The sequence below is a fragment of the Acomys minous genome (genome assembly GCF_964271855.1).
Source record: "Acomys minous genome assembly, chromosome: 4".
Lineage (NCBI taxonomy): Eukaryota > Metazoa > Chordata > Mammalia > Rodentia > Muridae > Acomys > Acomys minous.
The window spans coordinates 40,696,867-40,721,064 of record NC_140486.1 but is presented as its reverse complement, the minus strand read 5'-3'; the positions used below and the strand labels follow the sequence as shown (position 1 = coordinate 40,721,064).

At 40.7% G+C, this 24,198-nt stretch overlaps 1 protein-coding gene across 1 annotated transcript in view; it reads left to right on the top strand.

Annotated features, from left to right (window-relative positions):
• Positions 1-24,198, top strand: part of KCNN2 (potassium calcium-activated channel subfamily N member 2) — a 136,013-nt gene that overhangs the window by 84,217 nt on the left and 27,598 nt on the right. Inside the window, exon 5 of the mRNA XM_084778411.1 lies at positions 17,039-17,180. Within this exon, the coding sequence (XP_084634537.1) occupies positions 17,039-17,180 (142 nt within the window). The remainder of the gene's footprint in view (positions 1-17,038; positions 17,181-24,198) is intronic.

Here is a 24,198-nt window from a genome sequence, read left to right as displayed (position 1 = left end):
AGAGTTAAAAAAGAAAAAGAACACAAGGATCTCAAATTATCCATTGCATGAAATATTTAATTTTCTATGAATAAATGGATTTTACTAAAATTATTTTTCTGCCCTTAAGGGCTCTCAGGAAAGCAGTTTAATGAAGGGCACTGATTTTAGAAGCTTTAAAATTTTTATTGTAGAAATAATCTGTGAAGGCACATGAAATAAACCCATGGGTGGCCAGTACTGAATCCTGGATGCCAGGCTGTGAGCCTCAGGTTTACTGAGATGCCAAGCAAAGCTTCACCGTGTATCAGAGCATCAACAGGCAGAAGTGCAAACTCTCATCCCTTGACCATAGGCTCCGTGTCCTGGGAGAGTGGTACACGTGTCAGTTTCTTAGCTATTAAGAAGAATTGAACTAGAGGCTTCTTAGTTCCACTTATCAGTCCTAATCATAAGGAAATGGACAACAAAAATACCAAGAGAAAAAGAATATGATATATCTTCGCTAGTGTAGCCTAATTTCCTACCTGTCCCTAAACTGAAACTGACGAAGTACTGTTTTTTTTTTCCTTTTGAGTTGTGTGAGCTTTTTGTTTATTCTGTTTTGTCGTCTCTTTGTTGACAAAGAGTTATAACGTCTTTTTTATGGATAATTCTGGTTTTGGTTAAAATTGGATGTTTTATTAATCACCATTAAATCAGGCAAGTGGGTATTCACAATGTCTTCTTCTGAATAGCTCCGAGGACACTTTAGGGCAGCAGACACTCTAATGATGAGAACATGTTGATTTTAAGCATGTCCCTGTTTACAACCACCAATGCCACAAGTACAGTTTGTCCTCTGTTTCAGTGTGCAGTTCCCATAGGCTGTTACTAGCATTCATCACGTGATTTTCATTGTCACATGCATCAGTATCTTTAGACTCACAAAATGCTACTATAATAGTATTATATAAAGAATATTTTCTTCTGCAGTCAAAAATCCAACTTAGTAGTATAAAAACAAGATGTACAAGGACCACAAGTTAATAGATGCTTAAAACATTTCATTACAGTTGAGGAACATGTTATTTTATATGGGGGAAGTATTAATAATACTTTCCATCCAGTTCCATGGAGTTAGAATTATTGTGCTGAGATTAATATAAAAAAATAGAGGCTTCCTTCACATTTGTTAATTCCTTCTTGTTGTGACTCAAGTAAACAATCAGTAAATGCTAGGATGATAACAGAAAACAGAAAGCTACAGTTGGATGCATTGGCGTGAATAATCTAAAATTATAAATCTCTATTTGGCTACATAACAGAAATATGACTCTGTTCCATTTGATTGATGCTGCTTCTATGTTCCTGTTTAAAGCAGTTAATTTTTAAATTGAGATCTCTTTTCCTTATTGAGCTTATAGGATTTTGCCTTTCCCTAATTCACTATGTAAATTTTATTGGACTGCTACTGGGAGCCAAGTACTGAGTCCATCAGTGGGGTTGAAGAGACATCCCCTATGGGTGTTCAATGGCTAGTGGAAAGAGACAGGTGGCTTAATAACAAAGTAAAATTGTAATTGAGCACAAGTACTGTGCTGTACATCTGGACTCCTGCCTCAGGGAATAGGAAATACTTCTTGGATGGGAAGAATGTTGAAGATGAAGATGTCAGCTAAGGACAATTAGAAGCAAAGGAGCAAAAGTGATGGATTCAGACATGTGGCTGATGAGTGAGAACAGTGAATTTGAAGCCAATTTTTAGTTTACTGAAAGTAACTTTTCTTTCTAGGTGTCTAGATACACCCAAGGTTAAGAGACAAAGTAACAAAAGTCAAACTTAATGTTTTAGGAACTCTTCAGATCACTGTGAGGAGAACAGTTTAGAAAGATAGCAAGAAAGGGGAAGACTGGTATACTACTAAGATGCCTGCTCTGTGCCTCAGCCTTGGTCATCCCTTCTCTAGAAAAAGAAAGTGGAAATGGGGTCAGCCTCACTCACCATAAGTCTGTGTTAAGCATCAGTCTTCTCAGTTAGCATCCATTCTCTCTAACCCAGTGCATAGGGCTTTGAACCAGACACAGTGACAACCCTTTAGGTGAGTGTTGGTGTAAGAGCATGGGGCTGATTCTATGTACCATGTGGCCCAGCAGCCCATTCTTGAAAGGAGAGGGGCTGACAGTCCCGAGAAGTGACTTTGGAGGTAGACTATGAAGGAAAAGATGCTGAGCTGAGAAAGAGTTAATGGTTACAAGAGAAGGGCAGCATGTGAGCACCCTTAGGAGTGAGAGCAGCATGTGTCCCATGAATGAAAAGTCCTTCAGCTGGAGCCCAGGATGCAGAGAACTAAAATGGAAGAGGCAAGCAGGAGCCATGCCAAGAACAATGGCTCAATTTGGGAGCATTTGAAGGTGTATGTGTCAGAACATATGGCTCCTTGATTTTGAGGATGAGGCACAGGTAAAGACAACTCCATCTTGGGGCAGCTTGGTATTTGGAGACAGGAGCTGAACAGATGGGAAGATATGAAGGAAAGCCAGCTGAGTGCTGTGTGGGGTTATTTAGAAGAGACAGAGCACCTACAGACATCTGGCCACTGTGCTGACCTGAAGCCTCAGCACAGCCCAGGGTGTACCTGCCTGTTCTGGTAGACACAGTGCGTCATGTTCCATCAAATGAGTCAGGAAACCAGGCACAACTTAAAAAAGTCCTTTTCTCTTTTGAGCCATCCTCAAGAGCCTCCTGAACTAACTCTCTTTGTACCACGTACTACACTGAGCCCAGTGACTTAGACAGCATAGGTATTCGTCAACGGTGCGTTGGATTCTGTTCAAAGCCATATGTCAAGGCCACAGTGTCCTTTGTGTTTAGAAAACTAAATTCAATTGCTTCATATTATATATGTTTGGGATTATAATTCTGAATTCCACCTGTTATATATAAATGTATATACATCGTGTGTATATATATACACACATAGAGCAATAAAGAGAAATTGTGTGAGATATTCCCTGAACAATATATTAGAAGCTACTTGCTTAATAATTTCAAAATAATCAGCTCATATATTATAAATACATTGGGAACCAAACAGATCATTAATATGTTATTGAACAAATACTCCCCACAATGTGCTTTACTTTCATCTAAGGAAAATCATGGCAGTTACCACTGACATCTTTTTTCAACATTTGTAGTCACACTTTTATGAAGTCTTCAGTTGCCTTTACATTAGCAAGAGAATTTATGGAAATGTTATTTACAAATAAACTATATGACAAGAAAACAAACATGTTTGTTAAGTCAGACACGGGAAAGGAAATGGGCTGCATCCTGCTTCATTACTTTAAACCTTGAGTGCTGCACCATGGGAATATCTATTCGGAAATAATTTTGCCATACATAAAACATAGAAAATAATGAAGAGCTCATCTCTACACTTGTTCAATGATTTTTTTAATAATTTTCTGTCCACATGCCTATAATTGAACAATATGGAAAATTGTAAATACATACATTGAGAGCCTGCTCATTTTATTTTTTCAGTAAAATACTTGGTAAACAGAGTGTGGATAACTGATAATGGGAAGACTTTAGTATTTAAAATCATCTGAACAGTGTTTGGTCAAGGGGGATCTATCCCATAGCCATTCCTTTGTGGATCCCTCCTTGCACACTGTTGTATCCCAGAGGATGGACATGACAAGAAGGAAGGGGGAAAGGGATCAATTGCCTTCCTCTGGGGCTTAAGACTATCTCTCACTGCTGATGGACATCAGAACTGTTGGGCAAGAACAGGGTTCCCCTCTGTCCCCAGCACCTGCCATAGTCAACTAAAGTACTAGAGAAACCAACACACCCGTACAAATTAATATGCAGAGTTGAGTCAAAATTCATTAATTCTTTCAATTTGACTTCTTTTCTTTACCCAAGATGCATAGCCACAAAAATAAACAACCCAGTGAGAGGGAAGCATCGAACATTATGTCCAATGTACCTATCGTTTGTGCATCTGGGAATCGGGGTTGTGATGGGGAAGTTGTGTCATAGTCCTTTCTCCCATTTCACTTTGGCAGAGAAGATGTTCAGGGTCTTTGTGGATGAACTGCTGCTACTACATTGTCATGATGGCATGTTCTGTGCCTCTGTTGCCATGACTTCAACTTCTCATCCGCTGTCCAACAAGGCAGCGAGTAATCCCATATAGCTATTCGAATGAATTTTAAGTTCATCAAAACGAAGTGAAAAACTCCCGTTGGCCAGCTCTACACCAGTATGAAACTTTTTCATTAATTCTGTGCAGACTCCTTTTAGGCAGCTATGATGCAGTTCTTACCTAGTCTAGTTTTTATGTTTCTAGGTCAGGCATTTTCTGGGAGCTGCCTGGAGAAGGTCTATGTAGAACACACACAGATACTCATTTTGAGACTGTCAGTTATCACTGCTATTATCAAACTGCGCACACAGCGACTCCTAGCTTGATTTGGTGAGATGCTGGTGTTGATCCTTTTGAAGTTTTCCCTAGACACCTAACCCTTCACCATCACCACAGTGAACCGTCGACACTGTTAGATCCAGCTGCAGAATTAGACCAAGGCGTTATCATCACCCTGAGCTTTTCATTTTAATAGGAGACATCTCTGGGTTGGCAGCTTCACATGCGTGTGGTGTAGTTTAATGGGAGTGAAAAAAAAATCATCAAGTGCTTGTACTGAAAGACATCCAGCAAGCACCATACAACTGAGGACCAACTGAGCACACCAGTTCATTTTCTTGATTTTTGGAATACTGGTTATGGCCTCCCTCTCTCACCTGCAAAACAAAGACTGGATGCTTCTTTTGCATGTTGCTTTAGCATTGAGTCCTGCATTTTCTGTGTAAGAAAAAAATTTTCTCTATGCAAACTTTATTTCATTCTGGTAAAATTAAAATTAATTTAAGTATCCATTTGAAATTACTGGCTGCTCTAATAGGTGCTAATCTTGCCAGTGACCTTGGTGAGATGGGTGTATAGATCAGTCACCAGGTATATGCTCTCTCCTTTTTTTTTTTTTTTTCCCTGCAGATGAGAACCTTCGGGAAACAGTCTCTGATAACCATTTCAAATTCCTAAAACTGTCCAAAACTCCATTTTAACCGTCCAAGCTGTAACTTTAATAGGTACTCTGAAATTAATTCTTTGAGTCAAAATGAGAAAATGTCACTGGTAACCCTTCAAAATTACCCGAAGAAATCTATAGTCCTTTTTGTCAGCCTTGTTGGAGTCACCTTCAGCTTCAGGCTCTGGGAACTTGCTCTGTTCTGGGTTTGGTGAATCCGTTTTCCGACTCGGCTCTTTATCTGTCTCCAAATCGTAAAGCAATGGTGCTCAGGAAGGCTCCATTTCCCTAGGAGTGCAGGGAAGTGTGCAGGGACAGAGGCTGGAGCATCTTATCATTGTATGTCCCACATTGCAATTCTTATTTGCTGTTGTAGTTTCAAAATTAAAAATTTAATAGCATTTCATGGTGACCGCCTACCATAGCCATGGCCCTGTAGAGGAAGTGAATTTGGGTCAGCGGGGTGCATTCTTTTTGATTGATTGAGAGCCCTGAACAGCGCTGTCAAAATTTTCTCAAGGATTCATAGTCCCTATAGACACAGCAAGGGACCTCCTGCTCCCTGCTGACATAAAGATAGAAGTATAGTGTTAGCAGAAGAGACAACTGGGAAAGAGAGGGGAGTGACACAGAAGAACAATTGCGAGGCGTTCTATTTTTCATCCAGATTTTTGGTTGTCCATCTTTCTTTCTTTCCTCCATACTTTTGTGGCTGATAGACCCTCAACCCCTACAGCTTTCTTGACTTATAGTCCTTGTGTCTTTCCTTTGTTCCTCTATCTCCCTTCCCCTCTTTTTTCCCCCATCCTTCTCTCTTGTCTATGGGTCACTGGTCACAGACAGAGAGCAAAGCATTCAGTCGTGGAGAAGAAAGCAAATCTTTAGAAGAGCCCTCAGGTACATTACCTGGCCTGGGTCAGGAAGGGAAACACCAGGAAAGAATGCCTTGTCTTTATGTGTTCTTTCACAGACTCCAAAAGGCCTTGCCCACCTTAGAACCCAGCATGCTTGTGGGAATTCTCTTCTTTACCTTGATGCTCACAGATCCTTGATGAGGTCAGTGAGTTCCTTTGCCCCCCCCCCCCACCGTCTGTCTGTCTGTCTCTCTCTCTCTCTCTCTCTCTCTCTCTCTCTCTCTCTCTCTCTCTCTCTCTCTCTCTCTCTCTGTCTCTCAGGTGCCTTTGCTATCTTCAAATGCTGATTCACATCCAACATGGCCTAGTCTGAAACATTGAGTGGGGCTTTTTTCTTTTTTTAGATGGGCCATTAGGGTCTGGCCTTTGACATGAAGAACTCCCCGCCTTCCCAACCCCTTGAAATGGGAAACAATGCTGCAAACTGTATCTACCTTAGATGGTCTAGAATGGATCAGCATCCACCCAGAAAAATCCCCTCTTACCCCTGTCCCAACCACATATCACAAACCACACACTCAGAGGCCTCTCAGATTCTGAGAAACTCCCAGGCTGCTGGGTTAGGAGTACAGTGACCAGGTTGACTTGCCTCTCCCATGATACTGATGTCCCACTGCCACCTGCTTTTAGAATGTCCAGGAGAGGGGCTTTCACTGCCTGGAATCTCTCCATGTCCCTTCCTGGCTCCAGCGCCAGCTAGGTAAAGCCAGAGTGAAGGTGAGAATAAGCTGATGTGGCACTGCCACCTAGTGACTGCCCTTGGCCTCCGAGAAGTACAGCAGATTGCCAGCTTGCTGTCACCCATTATGGAAAATCCAGAACTAGGACCCACCGCAACCAACGCAGACCTGCCTTCTCTGCCAGGCACAGAGGCTGCCTTGTGGCGGATGGGGACTATGCTGTATGTTTTAGTGAGCTTGATTTCAGGCTTGATTCTCCAGGGTGGCCAGATATGACTGCCTCTCTCCTAGAGTCCACTTCCGCTGGAGGACCTCACAGCACATGCAGTGACATAGATAGAGGCCTCCCTGGAAAGTTAAAATAAGTGCGGTTAGGAAATTAGGGAAAAAACAGGAACAGTGAGAACCTTGGATGAGAAGGCCAGTCAGTCACAGTTACAATGTCTTCTGCCATTTGTTATTCCCATGAGTGTTGAGAATGCAGTGCAGTTCCTTAAAACACCCTTTTATGCCAAATTCCAGACTGTGTTGCCTCACTGACCTGCAGGTGTGGGTTTTGTGGGTTTTTTTTAAAATATTGTTTCTTGAGAAAAGCTCTTACTATAGATGTATTCCTGGATTTTAAGATGGTCCCCCATCTTCTACCTTTCTCTGGGATCATAGCCTGTGCTACCACACTTGGCTTTTCCAGGTCTTGCTATTAATTTTTCTGAGGTCTTTATTAGAAAATCAGATACCCTAGGATTACCCTAGGAAATTCTCACAATACCTTAAAAAAATTCTTGGTTTTGTTTGTTTGTCCCAAGTTAGGGTCAGGAATATTTTCTATTTGTGGGACATACTTACCCTAATAACTATTCCCACTTGACCATGAAATGACCTATTGAGCATTTTCATGTAAATTTTTTCTTTGTGTTTTTTTCTTTTTAGCTTAGAAACAAAGCCATGAAACATAAAATATTTTGACTTGTCATAGACATTTAATTTTAAAATATAAATTGGGGAATATCAGAATTTCTTTTATTTAGACTTAGACTAGAAAATTTTCCAAAAATATATCAGCTTTCATAGTAGGACCTGTGGCATATGAGTTGCTGAAACAATACATCAATACTTTTCACAGACTGACCTGCAGTCAAATGTTTGTGTATTTGGGAAAAGCAAGTTTGGAAGCAATTTCTTTCTTTTCTTCTTCTTCTTCTTCTTCTTCTTCTTCTTCTTCTTCTTCTTCTTCTTCTTCTTCTTCTTCTTCTTCTTCTTCCTTTTTCTTCTTCTCCTCCTCGTCCTCCTCCTTCTTCTAGTTTTTCAAGATCAAGTTTTTCTGTGTAGCCCTGGCTTTTCCTGGAACTCACTCTGTACACCAGGCTGGCCTCGAACTCAGAGAGCTGTCTGTCTCTGCCTCCCAAATACTGGGATTAAAGGCATGCGTCACCACTGCTTGGCCTCTTCTAATTTCTTTTGGGCTAGTCTGGCTGGTGTATCTAGCGATTGTAATGTATGATTTCTCAGTGACTTCTGTTTACCTCACAATACAGTTAGGACATGATATTGATTTATTTTTATTTCATAAAACATGTATGCATAAGGGTATATTGTATTGAATTTCATTTCAAAAATCTTAAAAGAGGACGTTAGTTCTGCTGGGTTTGAGATCCACTGCTTAAATGGTCTTTTCAGTTCAGACAAATCTTTCAAGTTGAGAACACAGACCTCAGGGTCTTTCATCTTTACTTTTAGGAAACAGACTCATTCCCATGACCCGGGAAGGAAGTTCTCTCTGAGAGCTGTGCAGAGATGTCCCTAGCCACCGTAATCAAAGAGAATCTGAAGGATAACATGTCTTTTCTCTCTGTTAATAGGATGCTAATGTCTTCCCACCCTTGAGCATGAAGCTTTAAAAATAGTCAAATAACTATAACTGCCTGTCTCTGTGTGTGTTTGTGTGTGTGTGTGTGTGTGTGTGTGTGTGTGTGTGTGTGTGTGTGTTCAGATCTAAGAGTATTTACTTACTGAAACAGAAGACATTGCTCATGTCACTTCTAGCATAAGTGAGTACTAGACTCAGCGATGAAACATATTTGTCATCTTTTCACAGAAATATAAGCGGACTTATTCAATCTCGAAAACCTGTGTGTGTTCTGTCATCCGCCTCTTTTTCCTTGGGAATGTTAAGCTTAATTTTAAGCTCGACTCAGCTTATTTGCTGAGAACATATCCACCAATGGCATCTACCCAAAAGCAAATCTTCTATATCAAAAGCATGAATAAAACTCTTGTAGGACAAGGTTGAAAGAAAGCATAGATTCTACAGAGCTAGAGAGAGGGGGGGTGGAGAAAGAGAGAGAGGAGAGAGAGAACAGAGAGAGAAAGAGATCTTTTCTCTTCTAAATCAAAAGAGAAGAAAATTTTCCAAATGTATAAAGTCAAAGGAACCAAATAAAATTAAGGTAATAAAAATTCACTTTGGATCAATAAAGAATTACATAATTTAGGAACATTCATGCCAGTCCGGGCCTAAAGTTGAGCTGGGCTTTAGAAATAGCTTTATGGTATCAAGTCTCTTCTTGGTAACCTGCTGTCCTTCCTCTGAGTGCCACCAGGTCTCCCCCTCAGCAGGTTACCAAGAAGAGACTTGATACCCTATGAGCATATACAGGGGGAGGTAATCCCCCTCAGGAACAGTCATAGGGGAGGGGAATAAAGGGAAAATGGGAGGGAGGGAAGAATGGGAGGATACAAGGGATGGGATAACCATTGAGATGTAACAAGAATAAATTAATAAAGGAGAAAAAAAAAGAAATAGCTTTATGCTGTCTCCACCTGCTGTTTCTGTTGCCTTATGTCTCTGGAATCCTCAGGCTCCTAAGATTTCAGACTTACATTTCATACTCACTGGTGCTCAGAAAGGAGGAGTCAGAGGCAGGACCTGAGAAAGTCATGGCTTGGAGCCCTTCAGGCTCTGCTCAGAAGCAATGTTTGGAGACCGGTTTCCAGCGTTGTTCCCTATTGCACATCACTGCAGCATTTGTACTTGGAGCACCCTCAGGCTTTTAGTACGGTTTTTGTAATGGCGGGATTTTACATTTTAATCCCGATTTAGAACTGATTGAAGGCATCTATGTTACAGTGTCACATGTTTTTGTTGTTACTTTCCATGTCTTCTATGTATTTTTCCCTCCGTTTCCTTATACCAGATTTATGCATTTATTAGGATTCCTACCCCTTTATTACCTAAAATCAGTTTGTGAACACAGTTTCTGATTCATCTATGCATTCTCTGTACCTATAAAGGTGCCTTTATACATGGAAATATTTAGTATCTGATTGACTAGGAATAGCTAAATGTTGCCTTTGTAACCTTATGACACACTAAAAATCACCTAGAAGCTTAAAAGAAAACCCGTCCCTATGTCATAGCCCCACCTCGGGAGAGTTGGGCTTAATTAGTTGAGGAGCAGTGGACAATATTTTCCTTTTTTAAATATATGTTTTTATTATTTTTATGTTCATGAGTGTTTTGCCTTTGTGTGTGTCTGTGTACCACACGTGCCAGTGCTTGAAGAGGTGGTGAGCCTCTATGTCGGGCCTGGGACTAGACCCCAGGTCCTTTGTAACAACAAGTACTCGTAACTCCTGGGCCAACTCGCCAGCCCTGACAGTATTTTCTTGTTTTGTTTTGTTTGTTTGTCTTTTGAGACAGGGTTTCTCTGTGTAACAGACCCTGGCTGTCCTGGACTCTCTTTGTAGACCAGGCTGGCCTGTAACTCAGAGATCCGCCTGCCTCTGCCTCCAAAGTGCTAGGATTAAACGTGTGTGCCACCACTGCCCAGCTCTGACAGTATTTTTTTTTATATATTTAATTAATTTATTCAGATTACATGTCAGTTGTTATCCTATCCCTTGTATCCTCCGGTTCCTCCCTCCATCCTGCTTTCACCCTATTCCCCTCCCATATGTCTGTGACCGAGGGGAATCTCCTCCCCCACTATATGGTCATAGGCTATCAAGTCTCACCTTGGTAGCCTGCTTATTCTTTCTCTGAGTGCCACCAGGCCTCCCCACCTTGGGGAAGTGGTCAAATATGGGGCACCAGAGTTCATGTCAGAGTCAGTCCCCGCTCTCCACTCAACTGTGGAGAATGCCTTCCTACAGTATTTTCTTAATGACTACCAAGTGACTCTAACTACTGGTGAACATCCCTGATGCCGAGCAGTGGAGAGGAAAAGATGCACGCTCCCTTTTCTGTCGGAGCCATTGGCTCCCAGCTCCTCTGTCCTCTCCTCTGAACATGGATTGCTTTCCATTCTTCTACGTCCAGCTTCATTGAGTCATGTATTTGATTTGATTTTCCTGTAAATAGAAACCACATGCACATCGCTGCGGTTTGGAAGCATCGTGTATATTCCTATCACATCTCTGAATCACAACTTGAAACATGGACTTTTAAATCCATGACTGACATTCGGGTTTGCCACCAACTGACCTACAGTGAAAGGGCTGACTGATGGTCTCATGGCCCACCATGAAATTTGATGGAGCCATAGGCGTATCTCATCCCCCGAGAGCGTCACCTCCATTCCAAAGCAGCACACAGTGAACCATATCCAGGGTCTGTGTCTGTTCAGTGTGCAAGCCAAGCAGAGTGGACCAGAACAACACCTGTTCAGTTCCTTGTGCTCCACGCTCTCTTCTCCACTACAAAACCAGAAGAAATAGATTTATCTCTCCAACACATGTGTAATAGTTAACTAATGTTAGAAACAACAATTTTTAGGGTTTAGTTTAGATCTATTTCCTTTCTTTCTTTTTTGAAAACTTTTGTAACTTCTCTTTTGCCTGGTATTTGCATTATACAGTGATATGCTTTGACTTAGTTTATCATCATCACCATCATCATCATCATCATCATCATCATCATCTTTACAAATTCTCTTAAAATGTTTCATTTAGAGAAAATGCCCTTTGAAAAAATAATAGGACATTTTTATTTCATCCCTTCCATTCTAGTCTTATGGAAAGGCAGTTGCTGAATGCTAAATCTGTATTCCTGGGAATGTTTTTGTTGTTATTGTTGTTTATTTTATATTTTCTCTTTAGCTTTGTGTTCTACATCCTAGGAGATTTGTATCAGTTTGCTTAGGAATTATGCTTTGGTCATGATTAGATTGTAACTTGAATTGTATGCCCCCACTGTCTCACTACAATGTTCCCTTAGACCAGTCCACGGAGTAACTCCTGTGTGTCTTCATTGTCTCAAGTCCTACTATTTTTTTCCTCTTCCATTGCCTTTCTTCACTCCCTCTATTTTTCCTCAGAAAGCATAAAATATGTGTTGACTGTTATGAATTTATATTTTAGAGGGGGATTTGGAGGCCAGCTGAATTCTAGTAAGAGTAGGCAAAAGGTAAACCTGATACTTTATTATGGAATCCTCAATTTCTTTGAAACTGTACTATTTTACCAAAAAAAAAAAAAATGTTCTCTCTATTATCAAGTTCTCTTTTTTTTTTTGCATTTCTAATCACTTTTTTTAATACATTTTTATTAATTTATACATATTACATCTCAGTTGTTAGCCCATCCCATGTATCCTCCCATCCCTCCCTTCCTCCCACTTCCCCCCCCTACTCCCCTCCCCTATGTCTGTGTCTGAGGGGGATCTCCTCCCCCTGAATATGCTTATACGGTATCAAGTCTCTCCTTGGTGACCTATTATCTTTCCTCTGAGTGCCCTATTATCAAGTTCTCATAATGGGTGAGGTATAGGGACTGAGGGGAAGTAGGAATGTATGGTACTGCATCATTTAAAAACCTCAAGTCCCAGTCTTTCCCAGCACTAAACATTTCTTCTGCCCATCTCTGGACCCTGAGTCCCTGATTCTTCAATTTGTACTGAAAGAATGAGCTCGCTTTTTCCTATTAGTTGCCTGGGAGGACCAAGGAGGACAGGTCCCTGCACATCCATTCATCACTCCTTGTCAGTCCTTCTGTTATCACCTTTGTACCTCACCCATTCCCTGTGTACTTGATATCTCTGTATGTGGAGATAACTGGGCCCTTTATATTTAATGTGCTTGAGGATAAACTAGGGGAAATGTGCCTTAGAGCTCTGTATACTCAACTCATCTCATCTGTTGTTTATTCCCCACTCTCTGTTTCTATTGTCTATGGGATCTGTGTTTTATTTCTCCTCCTGTTTTTTTTTATTGAGTCATCAGTTGTGTTTTGTTTGTTACTGTAATGTTTCTTTGGTGGACTATACCATGCCCCTAAGCTGACGTCTCGCATGTCTAAAGGAACAGCTTTATCTCTACCTACTTACTATCCTGTCGTGTCCTCCAGTCTGCCTCTGACTGATGGCTCTGCGTCACTGTCCATACAAGCCTTCCGTTTCTCCAGCTTTGGGTAGTTTTGCTTATGAAGGTATCCTACCACTTGCTGGGAGAGTCAAGGAGACTCTGCAGAGCTCTTGTTCCTTCTCTTTCTACAGATCTCTCTTCTTTGGTTTTCAGCCTCTTAAAACCTTAGCCTCCTTAGAGTCCAACTGTGCCCATCAACTCAGGGAGGCCCGTGAGCTCTACCTGCTCTCCTTCCCTGAGCTATATTCTGCAGGCTCTCTATGAACATTAAAGTGGGACAAGAATGTGGTTCATTTTAGTTGTTTCCCATCTCCCCAGAATCTCTGTCTGTTCTTGATGCTGGCCAACATCTTGTTACCCATTAGTCCAAATTTGATAGGATTTGTAAATGTTTGTTTCGAGATGAAGTTTAAATACTAAATTTTAACCTACTCCTCCATTGTGGCTGGAAACAGGGTACATGATCATTCGTCTAACAGTTTCCTCCTCCTCCATGGTCCCTCGCTCACTTTCCCTTCATTGCTCGAAGTTTACATCTTTTTATTGGGTTGCATAAATCACAATCGTATTACAGGAAAGAAAGGGTTTGGGCAGAGAAATTGCTTATCACAAGCATTTAGTCTCTGTAATGCTTTTCATTATATAACCAAGTCTGAAATATAAGGCCAGAACTGACATTTGAAATACTTTTGTCATTACTAATATTAATAAAATGCTTAATAGAGAAGCATTCATGAATAGTTTGTCAGCTGTTACTATCCCCAATGGAATCATTTTTTGCTGTTGTAGAAATAGTTGTGCATAAACCTTGGGATATCACATTACAAATACAATTCATGTTGACTGATGAGCAAGAACCATTTCTCTCTGTTTGTTAAATCTGTGTGTGACTATCAGCTGACCATGTGACCCAGGGAAGCTTGGGCTGAGAGCAGATCTGACACTGCCACATTAATTAATGAGCTTCAACCCCCTTCTGTAATTTTCCCACAACTAGGCAACAGTGAAGAATCAAATTAGTCTTCAAATTATTCATTATTTTGATTCTCAAGGCAGGGTAGATGAGTGTATTATATATTACATGTCTAATGACCCACATGAACATTTATTGAAAGCTGTTAGAGGTATATGCAGGATACCAAGAGGAAACAGGCCAAAGCTGGAGTACCATAGTGACCTGTGCATGGTTTGGAGAAGGAGAACTCTGAAAGAGAAATCATAAGTGCTAGCTTTTGCTGGGCAGTACTGAGGGCCAGTGGGAGTACTGGGCAGGGCCAGCCTCCCCCTTAGTGAAGGTAACCCCTGAGAAGCTGAGCAAAGGCTCAGTTTACCATCAAGCAGTCATTACTGTTAAACTGTGCTAGACACGGTCAGCAGTGAGTGAAGAGATGACTATGGCATAGAAATTAAAAGGAGGGAGCCCTCTTCAGACCTTAAAGCTGTTTAAGTCCACAAAGCTCAGCATGCTGGGAGTGCAGAAAGCGGCATAAGTGTCTTTTGCTGGAACACTCGACATCTTTGTCTTAAAAGCCTGATGACATCATTAGGCATTTCTCTCACCAGTGTTAATATTATTTAGTGTATTTTTTCAATTATTAAATTAGCACTCCTGTTGGGCCAAGATTGCCTCTACCATATGAGCAGTTTCATCCTATCTTTTCTCAGTTTTTCTTGTGAAAAAGAGTGGGGTTCTCTGACCTGTCTGTGAAGTGAACTACGATAAGAAAAGGTTACTATCTCTTAGTCTTAATTATATGCATTAATAATTTATGGTGGTATGATTCTGGCATTGATTCAAAACCTAGGCATGCTTGAGCCAATAGAGTCACCATGTTGATGAGTCTAATATTTGGGTTTGAGTTGCTAGGAAAGAAATCAGGTGATTATTCTAATAGTGTCTAATTTGGTCCTTAATTACCTCACTTTGACTGTTCACAACTGAGCCTGCCTAAATGTAATATAAACATTAGTGTGAGTTTTTTCCCCATTCTTAGCTGTTTTCAGACAGTTTTATTTCATAAGCAAAGAGGATAATTTGTGGAATCCCAAGTATAAAATCTCAACTTTCAGAAGCATACTTGTTTCCAATTAGGCCTTTTCCCTATACGTTTATGGTTTCTGACACAGTGTAAGGAGCACAACATTTTATAAATATCCACTAACAATGCAGTGGCATCAATCAGAGCATCTGGTCCAGGGATGAAGAAGGGGGAGGTCAAAGGTGAGCACACTGAAGAAGGGCAAGCGTGACCTTTCCAGTGAGTTCTTCAGGTTCCCATTGGTGGGCATGCACTGCTCCAACCCTTGAAAAAACAAATACAAGGTGCTAAAAGGAGAGCAGATATCTACTGGTTGAGTGTTCCTCAGAGGCAGTAGTGAGAAAGGCATTCCCAGAGACCCTGAGTTGTAGTAGCAAATCTTCTTTGCACTTAGTTTTTCTGCCAAAGGAAAACCCACCCACCCACCAGATACACATTCTAGTACTTGCCGTGGAGATATGGAAGTCATTCAAAATGAAGATTCCATCCAGTGCGTGTCTGAGACTAGAAAGTGACACTGTCTGAGACACAGCTGTCAATATAAGGAGAGCCAAGAGTATACTCATTTCAGCCAGTGATGGTCTAGGATGTAAAATATTACATGTTAAAAGGGAGGGGCTGATGAGACCCTACTGAGAATAAAATTAACGTAATCTATTTTCACATCGACTGTGGGAGATTAGAACTCTTAAGTAAATCATGCTTTGTCAAGAAGTTTCATTTCACAAATAAAATTTGAAAAAGAAATGAGGTTTTCCTTTTCATCTCCCTATGAAGCCCACAGCGCAGAGGTGGGCTGATATATTCCCCAAGCAAGCTTGCCAGGGAGCACTCACTAATGCCCCTTGATATCACTAATGGAGCATAAGCCAACGCTAACCTCCTTATGTTTTAAAGCAGAGAGGTGTGTGGAAACTGTTTAGATCACATTACAGCTAAGCCTAGCACTAACCACATTCTTATATCTCTTGTATGCATTATGCCACAAAAATAATCAGTGGAAATGTTGCTCTCCATGGCATGCTGGAAATGCCTCTTGGCCTCTCTTTAAACAAGGATAGCTTTCTGGGACATCCTGTGAATGGGCAGCTACAGCCACAGCTACAGCTACAGCCACAACCACAGCTAGGACACAGTGGTTACTTCTTGGGCATCCTTTTCTTAAGGGAATGCAGTAGTTAGTTGTCCTCACTCCTCCTTGTGCCTGGGTTCTGGTCACACCAGCCTGTCTCTCTTTGTTTAGTACAAGTAGCAGTACAAAGTACAACTTTGCTTCTCTGTATTCAGAAGAAGGCACAGCAAGAAATGAGGAAAGCAAGGGACTCCCATCTAGTGTCCCAGAGAGGGAAGGGCAGGTGGGCCACAGTTGGAGGGGTGGGTAAAAAGGCAAAGAGTTCTGTTGGTGACCACAGTTCAGGTTTGAATGCTTCAGAGACTAAAGATGGCAACTCTGCGAAACTTCAATCACAGCAGATTCTTCCAGGGTTTGTAGTCAACATGGCCTGATTATTATGTGCGCATGTATCAGACAGTGTGTACATGCTTCCACCTGAATTTATGGAGGAGGACAATGCAACAACAAAGGTAGTAAACGTAGTCCCAGGACAAGACCCGCATGCATCTTCTCACTTATTACACATGTAGCACAAGACTGGGACATTGTCACAAAGATTGGGCACATCAGTCAGGAATCACGCAATACTGAGACTCTGTCTACAAAGGTAAATGTGTGTGTGTATGTGTGTGTGTGTGTGTGTGTGTGTGTGTGTGTGTGTGTGTGTTTTATCCTGAAGCAATGAGAAGCCTGGTGCTCATACTACAAATTATTCTTCTTGGCTATTGTTTAAGTTGAGGCAGGTTCTCCATTTTATTTATGTTTGCAATTTCTCAGCACATCTAAACAGAAGAGCTTATAGAAGATACTGTGAATGCTGTCCTAGAGGTTTGTTATAAACGCTGGCTTTGTTTATTTGTTTGTTTTTCAGGTACCATGATCAACAAGATGTCACTAGCAACTTCCTTGGAGCAATGTGGTTGATATCAATAACTTTTCTCTCCATCGGCTACGGTGACATGGTACCTAACACATACTGTGGGAAAGGAGTCTGCTTGCTTACTGGAATCATGGTAAGTGCCTTCCCTTTTCCATCTCCCTTAGTCATGCTTAAGATGAGACCAAAACCACTCAGCCCTCATGTGTAAGTGATTGTGAGTTACTCACCTGCTCATAAAAACACGTTTTTATATCATATAAAATCATATAAAATGTTATTTGTTCTGTTACTGAATGTTGGTTAGGTGAAAGGTGTGGGTCTAGGAACTAACTGTACTGGGAATGAAACAGAACCAGCTGCCCCTGCCCTGCTTCCATGGCACCTCCAGCAGAGACCTTGTGCTTACAAAAAAAAAAAAAAAAAAAAAGGCAAATGATTGCTAGATATGCCTGAGTCCATATAAGAAGAAGGTAAATCTCAAGTTGTTTAGGAAACTGAGAAATAAAAATAGGACCTCATTGGAGAAGTCGTATTTTAAGATGAAGTGAGACTTCTGGGTAAGTGGCCAGGAATGGAGAACATCCTGTCTGAAAGCTGCAAGTTAAAGAGTACGGTTATTTGGTCAAGGTGAGAGGGCAGGAGTAGTGGGGGACATGGACAATCATGAGATGGGGACAGGAGGCCAGGGACTGCAGGACACTGGAGGAAGGTTTGCTGGACTAGAGAGTGAGAGGTCTTTTCCCAGGAGGACTGAAACATCAGGCTTGTTATCTACCCATCCTGCACCATTGTGTAGTGTCAACTGCACTGCTCCTTTTGTTTTCTTATATGAAAACTGGAAAAGCACTTCCATCCTTGAGAAAGGTGGTTAAGGTTAGGGTACTTCTTCAACCAAAGGACCAGTGGACACCAGAGGAAAGGTGAAGTAAGCTTTAAATGAAATAAAAGTATTCCTCAGAGGGGCAGGAGAGGTAGGCAGCTCATGAGAGAACTAGCTGCGCAGGCCTTAAGTTCCTTAAATTAAGTTGAAGTAAGAGTGTCCATGCAGCTTTGAATGTAGTCGCTGCACTCTGATTTTTGGCCTTATTGTACACAAATTGTGGCAGTGAAAGTCCCACGCCCAGTGTATCCGGTAAGACTTCAAGTCATGAACCTGGGGTCAGATGCCAATTTGCTCTTGGCATTGGAGCATCCCTTGTGGCAGATTGTGTGGTGACCATCTGAACCCAATAAGGTAGCAGAGAGGTCATGGGGCACAAGGACTCAGATGTGTATCCTGAAGGGGAGGACACCAACGCAACATCACTACACTGTCCATGAGCTGGGTAGCAGGAGAGAACACCAGGAGGCCTTTTTAGGTCTACTAAGGATGGAGTCACCTGCAGCACCAGCTGAGGAAGATTGCTCTACAGACTTTAAGTACCTAAAAGACCAAGAGCTTGAGCATCAGGAGATTGGGGCATGCTTCTGCCCTTGGTACAACTGAACAGAGATAAGGAAATTAGCCATGCCAGTTTTTAAAGACAGCAGTGGTATGGGGATAACCATCAATTCCAAATTATGAGAATTATAATTTGGGGACATAATTTAACATTATGTTCTTATAAAATAAAATAAAAAAACAGTTTAGTGGGTTAAGTGAACTTGAAATGTCTTCATTATACTTGGTGTAGCTCATTAAACATTTGATTTTTAGAGTATCTCCCATTTCTCCTCAAATAATAGCATTTTATTGTATAGCATAAAACTTTGGGAAGTAAAATATATAGAGATGTATTTTTGGAAGGCCCCATAACAAGCCCACAAGGGACATGAACAATGCTATTTATAAAAAAAAAAAAACTGATAACTACAGTCTTTTTTCAGTGCTTCCCCAAAACAACTTGCTTGGTGTTCCTTTCACAGCAAGTGGTACCCATTTTGTTGTTAAATAAGAGGTAACTGAGGGGTTCATTTACCTTCATTGAAGGCACAAATTTAACCTTAACTTTTCCTGGGCATAAGGACCTTGGCTACATCTATCTTCTCTTGGCATTGTTCTGTCACCAATGCCTCTTCAGAGTCTTGTCTGGCGGCACAGAATCTCTTGCTCTCCTCCTTCAACTGCTCCCTTGATTAGGTTTCATTGTTGTTCTTTGTTTTGGAAAAGAGGTTCAAAGCATCTTTTAATCTAAACAGACAAAGAAAGATTCTGTACAATGAAATGTACATGACTTCATTCTTCCTTCTCAAGCTCACAGTCCATTCCCAAACTCAGGGCATCCACCCTATCACCCATAAAAGAAGAGATTGTTTAACTGACCCAATTAAAGACTGTTTACAAATCCACAAACCTTTGATTAGCCTTTATAGAAGTACTTTGGAGCAGTGCAGTAGCCCTCTCTTGAGGCCAGACAAATTTCCACAGTGTCCGGCTACTGGGCAGTCCTTGAGAGTAAGTGTCTAAGGAATGGATAGTACCCTATATAAACTCCTTAGAGACTTATAGCAATGCATGGAGGCAAACTAGATACAGTATGGAGAATATCTGAATGAGATTATAGGTTTGTAAAAGCAGATAACTTTACAGAAGGTTAGTTTCTTGAAGATAAAGTATATTTCATGAATTTTGTTTGTCTTTGCTTTCTTTTCATTAGAGGAAGTATGATAATACTTGGCGATTTAGCCAAAAATGACTTCTTATTTCAGTGTTTATTTGCCTATTCCTTGAGTGCCTGTAAGCATATATTTAAGTAAAGTATATATTGACAGATTTCCCTTGCGTGTCTCATGTCTGCCTGTCTCTCCTTTTCAGCTCTAGCCTTTAATAACTTGGGAATAAGAAATTCAATTTACAATATGCCAAAGACAGCATAGGGATATCTCTGCATCATCTTGAATATTACCTCTGGCGTACTATACCTTTTGTTCTTTTTTATCACTCGGTTTTCCTATCCTTGTGCGAATGACATTTTGATGAGATTTATACCTTCATGTGGTTGGTTTTCACTTTGAAGTAGAGTTGGTCTACATGCTAACGCCTACAGAGGCTTCTCAAAGCCATGCTTCTTTCCTTCCTAAAGCTAATTGACACTGGTGGCTTATAGCATGCCATCATCCGCCATGTTTACATTGGTCAAAACTAAAAATTAGGGTATAATTTAGAAGTTTTTAAAAAGCTAAATTTGTGCCATGGCTCATATAATTTTAGAGACAAGGACGTTAGACTAAGCATATATCTTCACTACTCTGGGAAGAAATATATTATTAAGCCACGAGGAGAGGTTATTTTCTATAACATTTCTAATAGAAAACCAAATAGCATTATCAACAATTAACCTATCCTTACCTAAATTGTTTATTGTGAAGACACAGAGCCTTTCTTGTAATATTCAGCTGTGTTTACAACATTAAGCACAGATAATAATGTAATTCCTAAAATAAGGAGATCTTAGATACTGGTAGATTTAAGAAAGAAATTAAATACTGGGATTAGGGATCTATCTCAGTCATAAGTACTTGCCTAGCATGCTGGAGGTCTTGATCTCTCTCTCTCTCTCTCTCTCTCTCTCTCTCTCTCTCTCTCTCTCTCTCTCTCTCTCTCTCTCTCTCGTACATGATCAAAAACATCAAGTAGAAATGTGCCTTATGCCAAGATTTACCTATGAATTAGAGCTCAAGGGAGCTCTCTTCCCTCTTCTGCATATTTTTGTATGTGTTTAGATGTCTAGAAGGGTTGAGGTCTATATCAGCCATCTTCCTAAATGAATCCCCTCACTAAGCTTCAGCTCAGGCATTTATGTAGACTGGTTGACCAGCAGATTCCTCCATGTGGGCTTTACAGGGAATCCACAGTTGGTCCTTTGATTTGCATGGCAATCACTTTGCCACTTGAGCCATTGTAATCCTCAACTCAACATCCCCCCACTCACCCTGCTTTCACCCAGGATATTATGTTTAAAACATAAAACCAAGGAATAGCTTAACAAAAGCCACACTTCTCTTCCTTTAAGAGTAAAGTATTAAGGCCATAGAAGAATAACTTCTCTACTCTTCCTCCATTTGAGGAAACACTGAGCACCTGAAAGTGCTCTATTTGGGATGTTCTCATAAACAATGGGCTGAGCTCTAACCAGTTGCCTTCTTCTCATTGAAGGCAGTAGGCAAATAGATCATCGGGTTTTGGTGTCTCTGGTTTTTGTCAGCATCAGCTAGTTTCTAACTATCACTAGTTTTACCATACAAGTGATCGCTCTACTTAGCACTTGTATCTACACAGGTGAATGTAAGACACCATGAAAGCTATGCATTTTCTTTTACTGCTGAGTATGTGATTGTTTCAAGAGGAACCTTGTTAATAAGAGTACATTTTCACTTTTACTAGAAAGGTCATTCATGTATAGCTTTGGCTTTACTACTACTGTAAAATGATGGTAGCTCTTCCTGGATATTTGGCCCTTTAGACTAAGGGTGAATGAATCTTGAGGCATAATTGTCTTTATTTTTTTTCTCCTTTATTAATTTATTCTTGTTACATCTCAATGGTTATCTCATCCCTTGTATCCTCCCATTCTTCCCTCCCTCCCATTTTCCCCTTATTCCCCTCCCCATGACTGTTCCTGAGGGGGATTACCTCCCCCTGTATATGTTCATAGGGTATCAAGTCTTTTCTTGGTAACCTGCTGTCCTTCCTCTGAGTGCCACCAGGTCTCCCCCTCCAGGGGACATGGTCAAAGGTGAGGCACCAGAGTATGTGAGAAAGTCATATCCCACTCTCCACTCTACTGTGGAGAGTGTTCGAAAGCCTTCACTTACCAGGAAACCGAGACAGAGGGGAGGACATTCTAGTGGGACTCTAGATGAGAGAAGCATGGGAGAATGGCAAAGTAGAAGGATCCAGAGGGTCCTAGAAGCCTACAAGTAGAACATTATGATAGGCAGATTTGGGCTCAGGGGTCCCGCTCCAAGGACAATACAGGCGGTAAACCTTAAATCCCTACCCAGATCTAGCATAACTGTCTTTAAATATAGAGTAATCACTGTCCACTTAAAGATGTGGATTGTAAATGGTTCTTTAACAAAGATCTATAGAACTCTAGACTTGCTAAATGATCAAAACAAACTCTCCAGGTGACTTGGGTTTCGTCTTTGTCGTTAGTAATTCTGTATAAAAATTTCCCAGCTCTTAACAGTTTGAAAAGATCACACTTAAACTTTATTCAGGGAGCAGAAAGAAATGTCAGACCAGAACAAAGCCTCTGTACCACTAGATAGCTATTCCATGAGCATCAGGCTTGTTGATGTGTTGGTGTCAGTTGAGTGAGCAACCTCTGAACTCAGCTCAAAGGTGTTCTGGACTAGAGCAATGAATCAGCTATAGGTCACATTGAGCCCATCACATATGGCCCATTGTCAGTAGTGTATGCTTAAATTCACACAGTAGTGTATTTTACACAGCGAAGAAGGGAATTCTGGCATTTTTTTCCAATGAGAAAACTAAGTTCCTGATCAATTGCCTAACCTAAGAACTCTAGTTCTTCCTGGGATTATCTCAGATAATTCCAGGAAATTTTTATAAGGAACATGACAGCTGCTTTTCTTTGAGTAACAGGCACGTGTACCTAGGAGTGACCTGCCAGGATGTAGCACCATCTAAATGTTCTGAGCTTGCCGCACTTTAGTTTTCAGAGCTGCCCTTCACTCTCTAGGTTCCTGAGCTTACACTGGCACCCTTTCCAATAAGGAGCTTTAAAAGTGCAGAATGACTCAGTGTTGATGACCAGTTTTATGCAATACTCCCGTCTTTCCAGCCCTAGACTACAAGAATGAGCTGACCTAGCAAATCACAGAGGTAGGTTTCCTAGTTCCATGGGCTTCATCCCAGGACTGAAACACTGCCCCTCCTTCCTTAGGATGAGGATGTGTGAGATGGTCATTTGACCCCCAGCAGTAATGCCAACTTGATTTGATGAAAATCCGAGGAAAGACAGTTTTTGATAGAGGGAATTATTTTTATGACCTGAGGAAATCTTGTAACACTCTCATGGCTTATAATATTAAACTTGAGTGATTTAGAGAACTTTATTTGCCAAAATTTATTGCTTTACATATTTATTATGAAAGCATAATTATCTGTGTCAGGCAAGGCCAATAAAACATATTTATGTTTCTTAGCTATTCAAGCTGTCAACCTCAAAAATACAAAGGTAGGTGACACTGACTATTGATATCAAATATTTGTTTACCTTCTTTTTTTAAAGAACAAGCTGATATATTAAAATGAAAATTAAGGACCAGAAAGATGCCTCTGTGTTCTTGCAAGAGGAGCTGGGTTAAATTCCCAGGATGCATATGATGACTTACAACCATCTCTAACTTCAGTTCCAGGGGAATATGATACTCTCTTCTGACCTCTTCAGGTACCAGGCACGCACATGGTACACCAACACATATACAGAAAAAACACTCATACACATAAAATAAAATAAAATAGTTAACCTTTAAGTGCTTCTGTTCATTTTTAGATGACAGTTAAGAACTATATTTTTGGTAAATTTTGATGATCATTGAATACTCCAAATTGACTATTAAACTGCAGTTTGTACTCTAATAAACTATTATACAAGCCACACGAGGATAATTTTAGAATGAAACATTTTGACCATTAGTGGTTTTATCAGGATATTCACCACAGTGGTAGGGATTCTGGGGTTAAACACTAAAATTGTGAATCCCATTATTAAATTAGATCTTTGAAGATGCCTTTGTAAGCAATAATTTAATTTTTGCAGTGTTCTATCAAAAGAGCTTCAGTTTGTGTGTGTGTCTGTTTTTTTAAGTTATGAAAACTTCACCCCAAAATAGTGTTTCAGGATGAGTCTTGGACACATATACAGGATTCACCATCAGAAGGTGACCAGAAATGAAAATACCATGATGTTGAGTTTTTTGAACAGTAATCAGCAAGCAAGTTGGGGATGGTGCTACTTCCTGGCAGGTCACACAGCTCCTGGGTATATGTGCCTGCTCTCAACTTCTCTTTGATCTTAGATGTCACTTCTGTGGTCTAACGGAGGACATAGAGGGGAAGCCATCTTTCATTAATGACAAACTTTCGTCTGTTACCAGTGAACACCCTCCCTGTGTTGGGAAAGGGCTAAAACTTCGGTTTG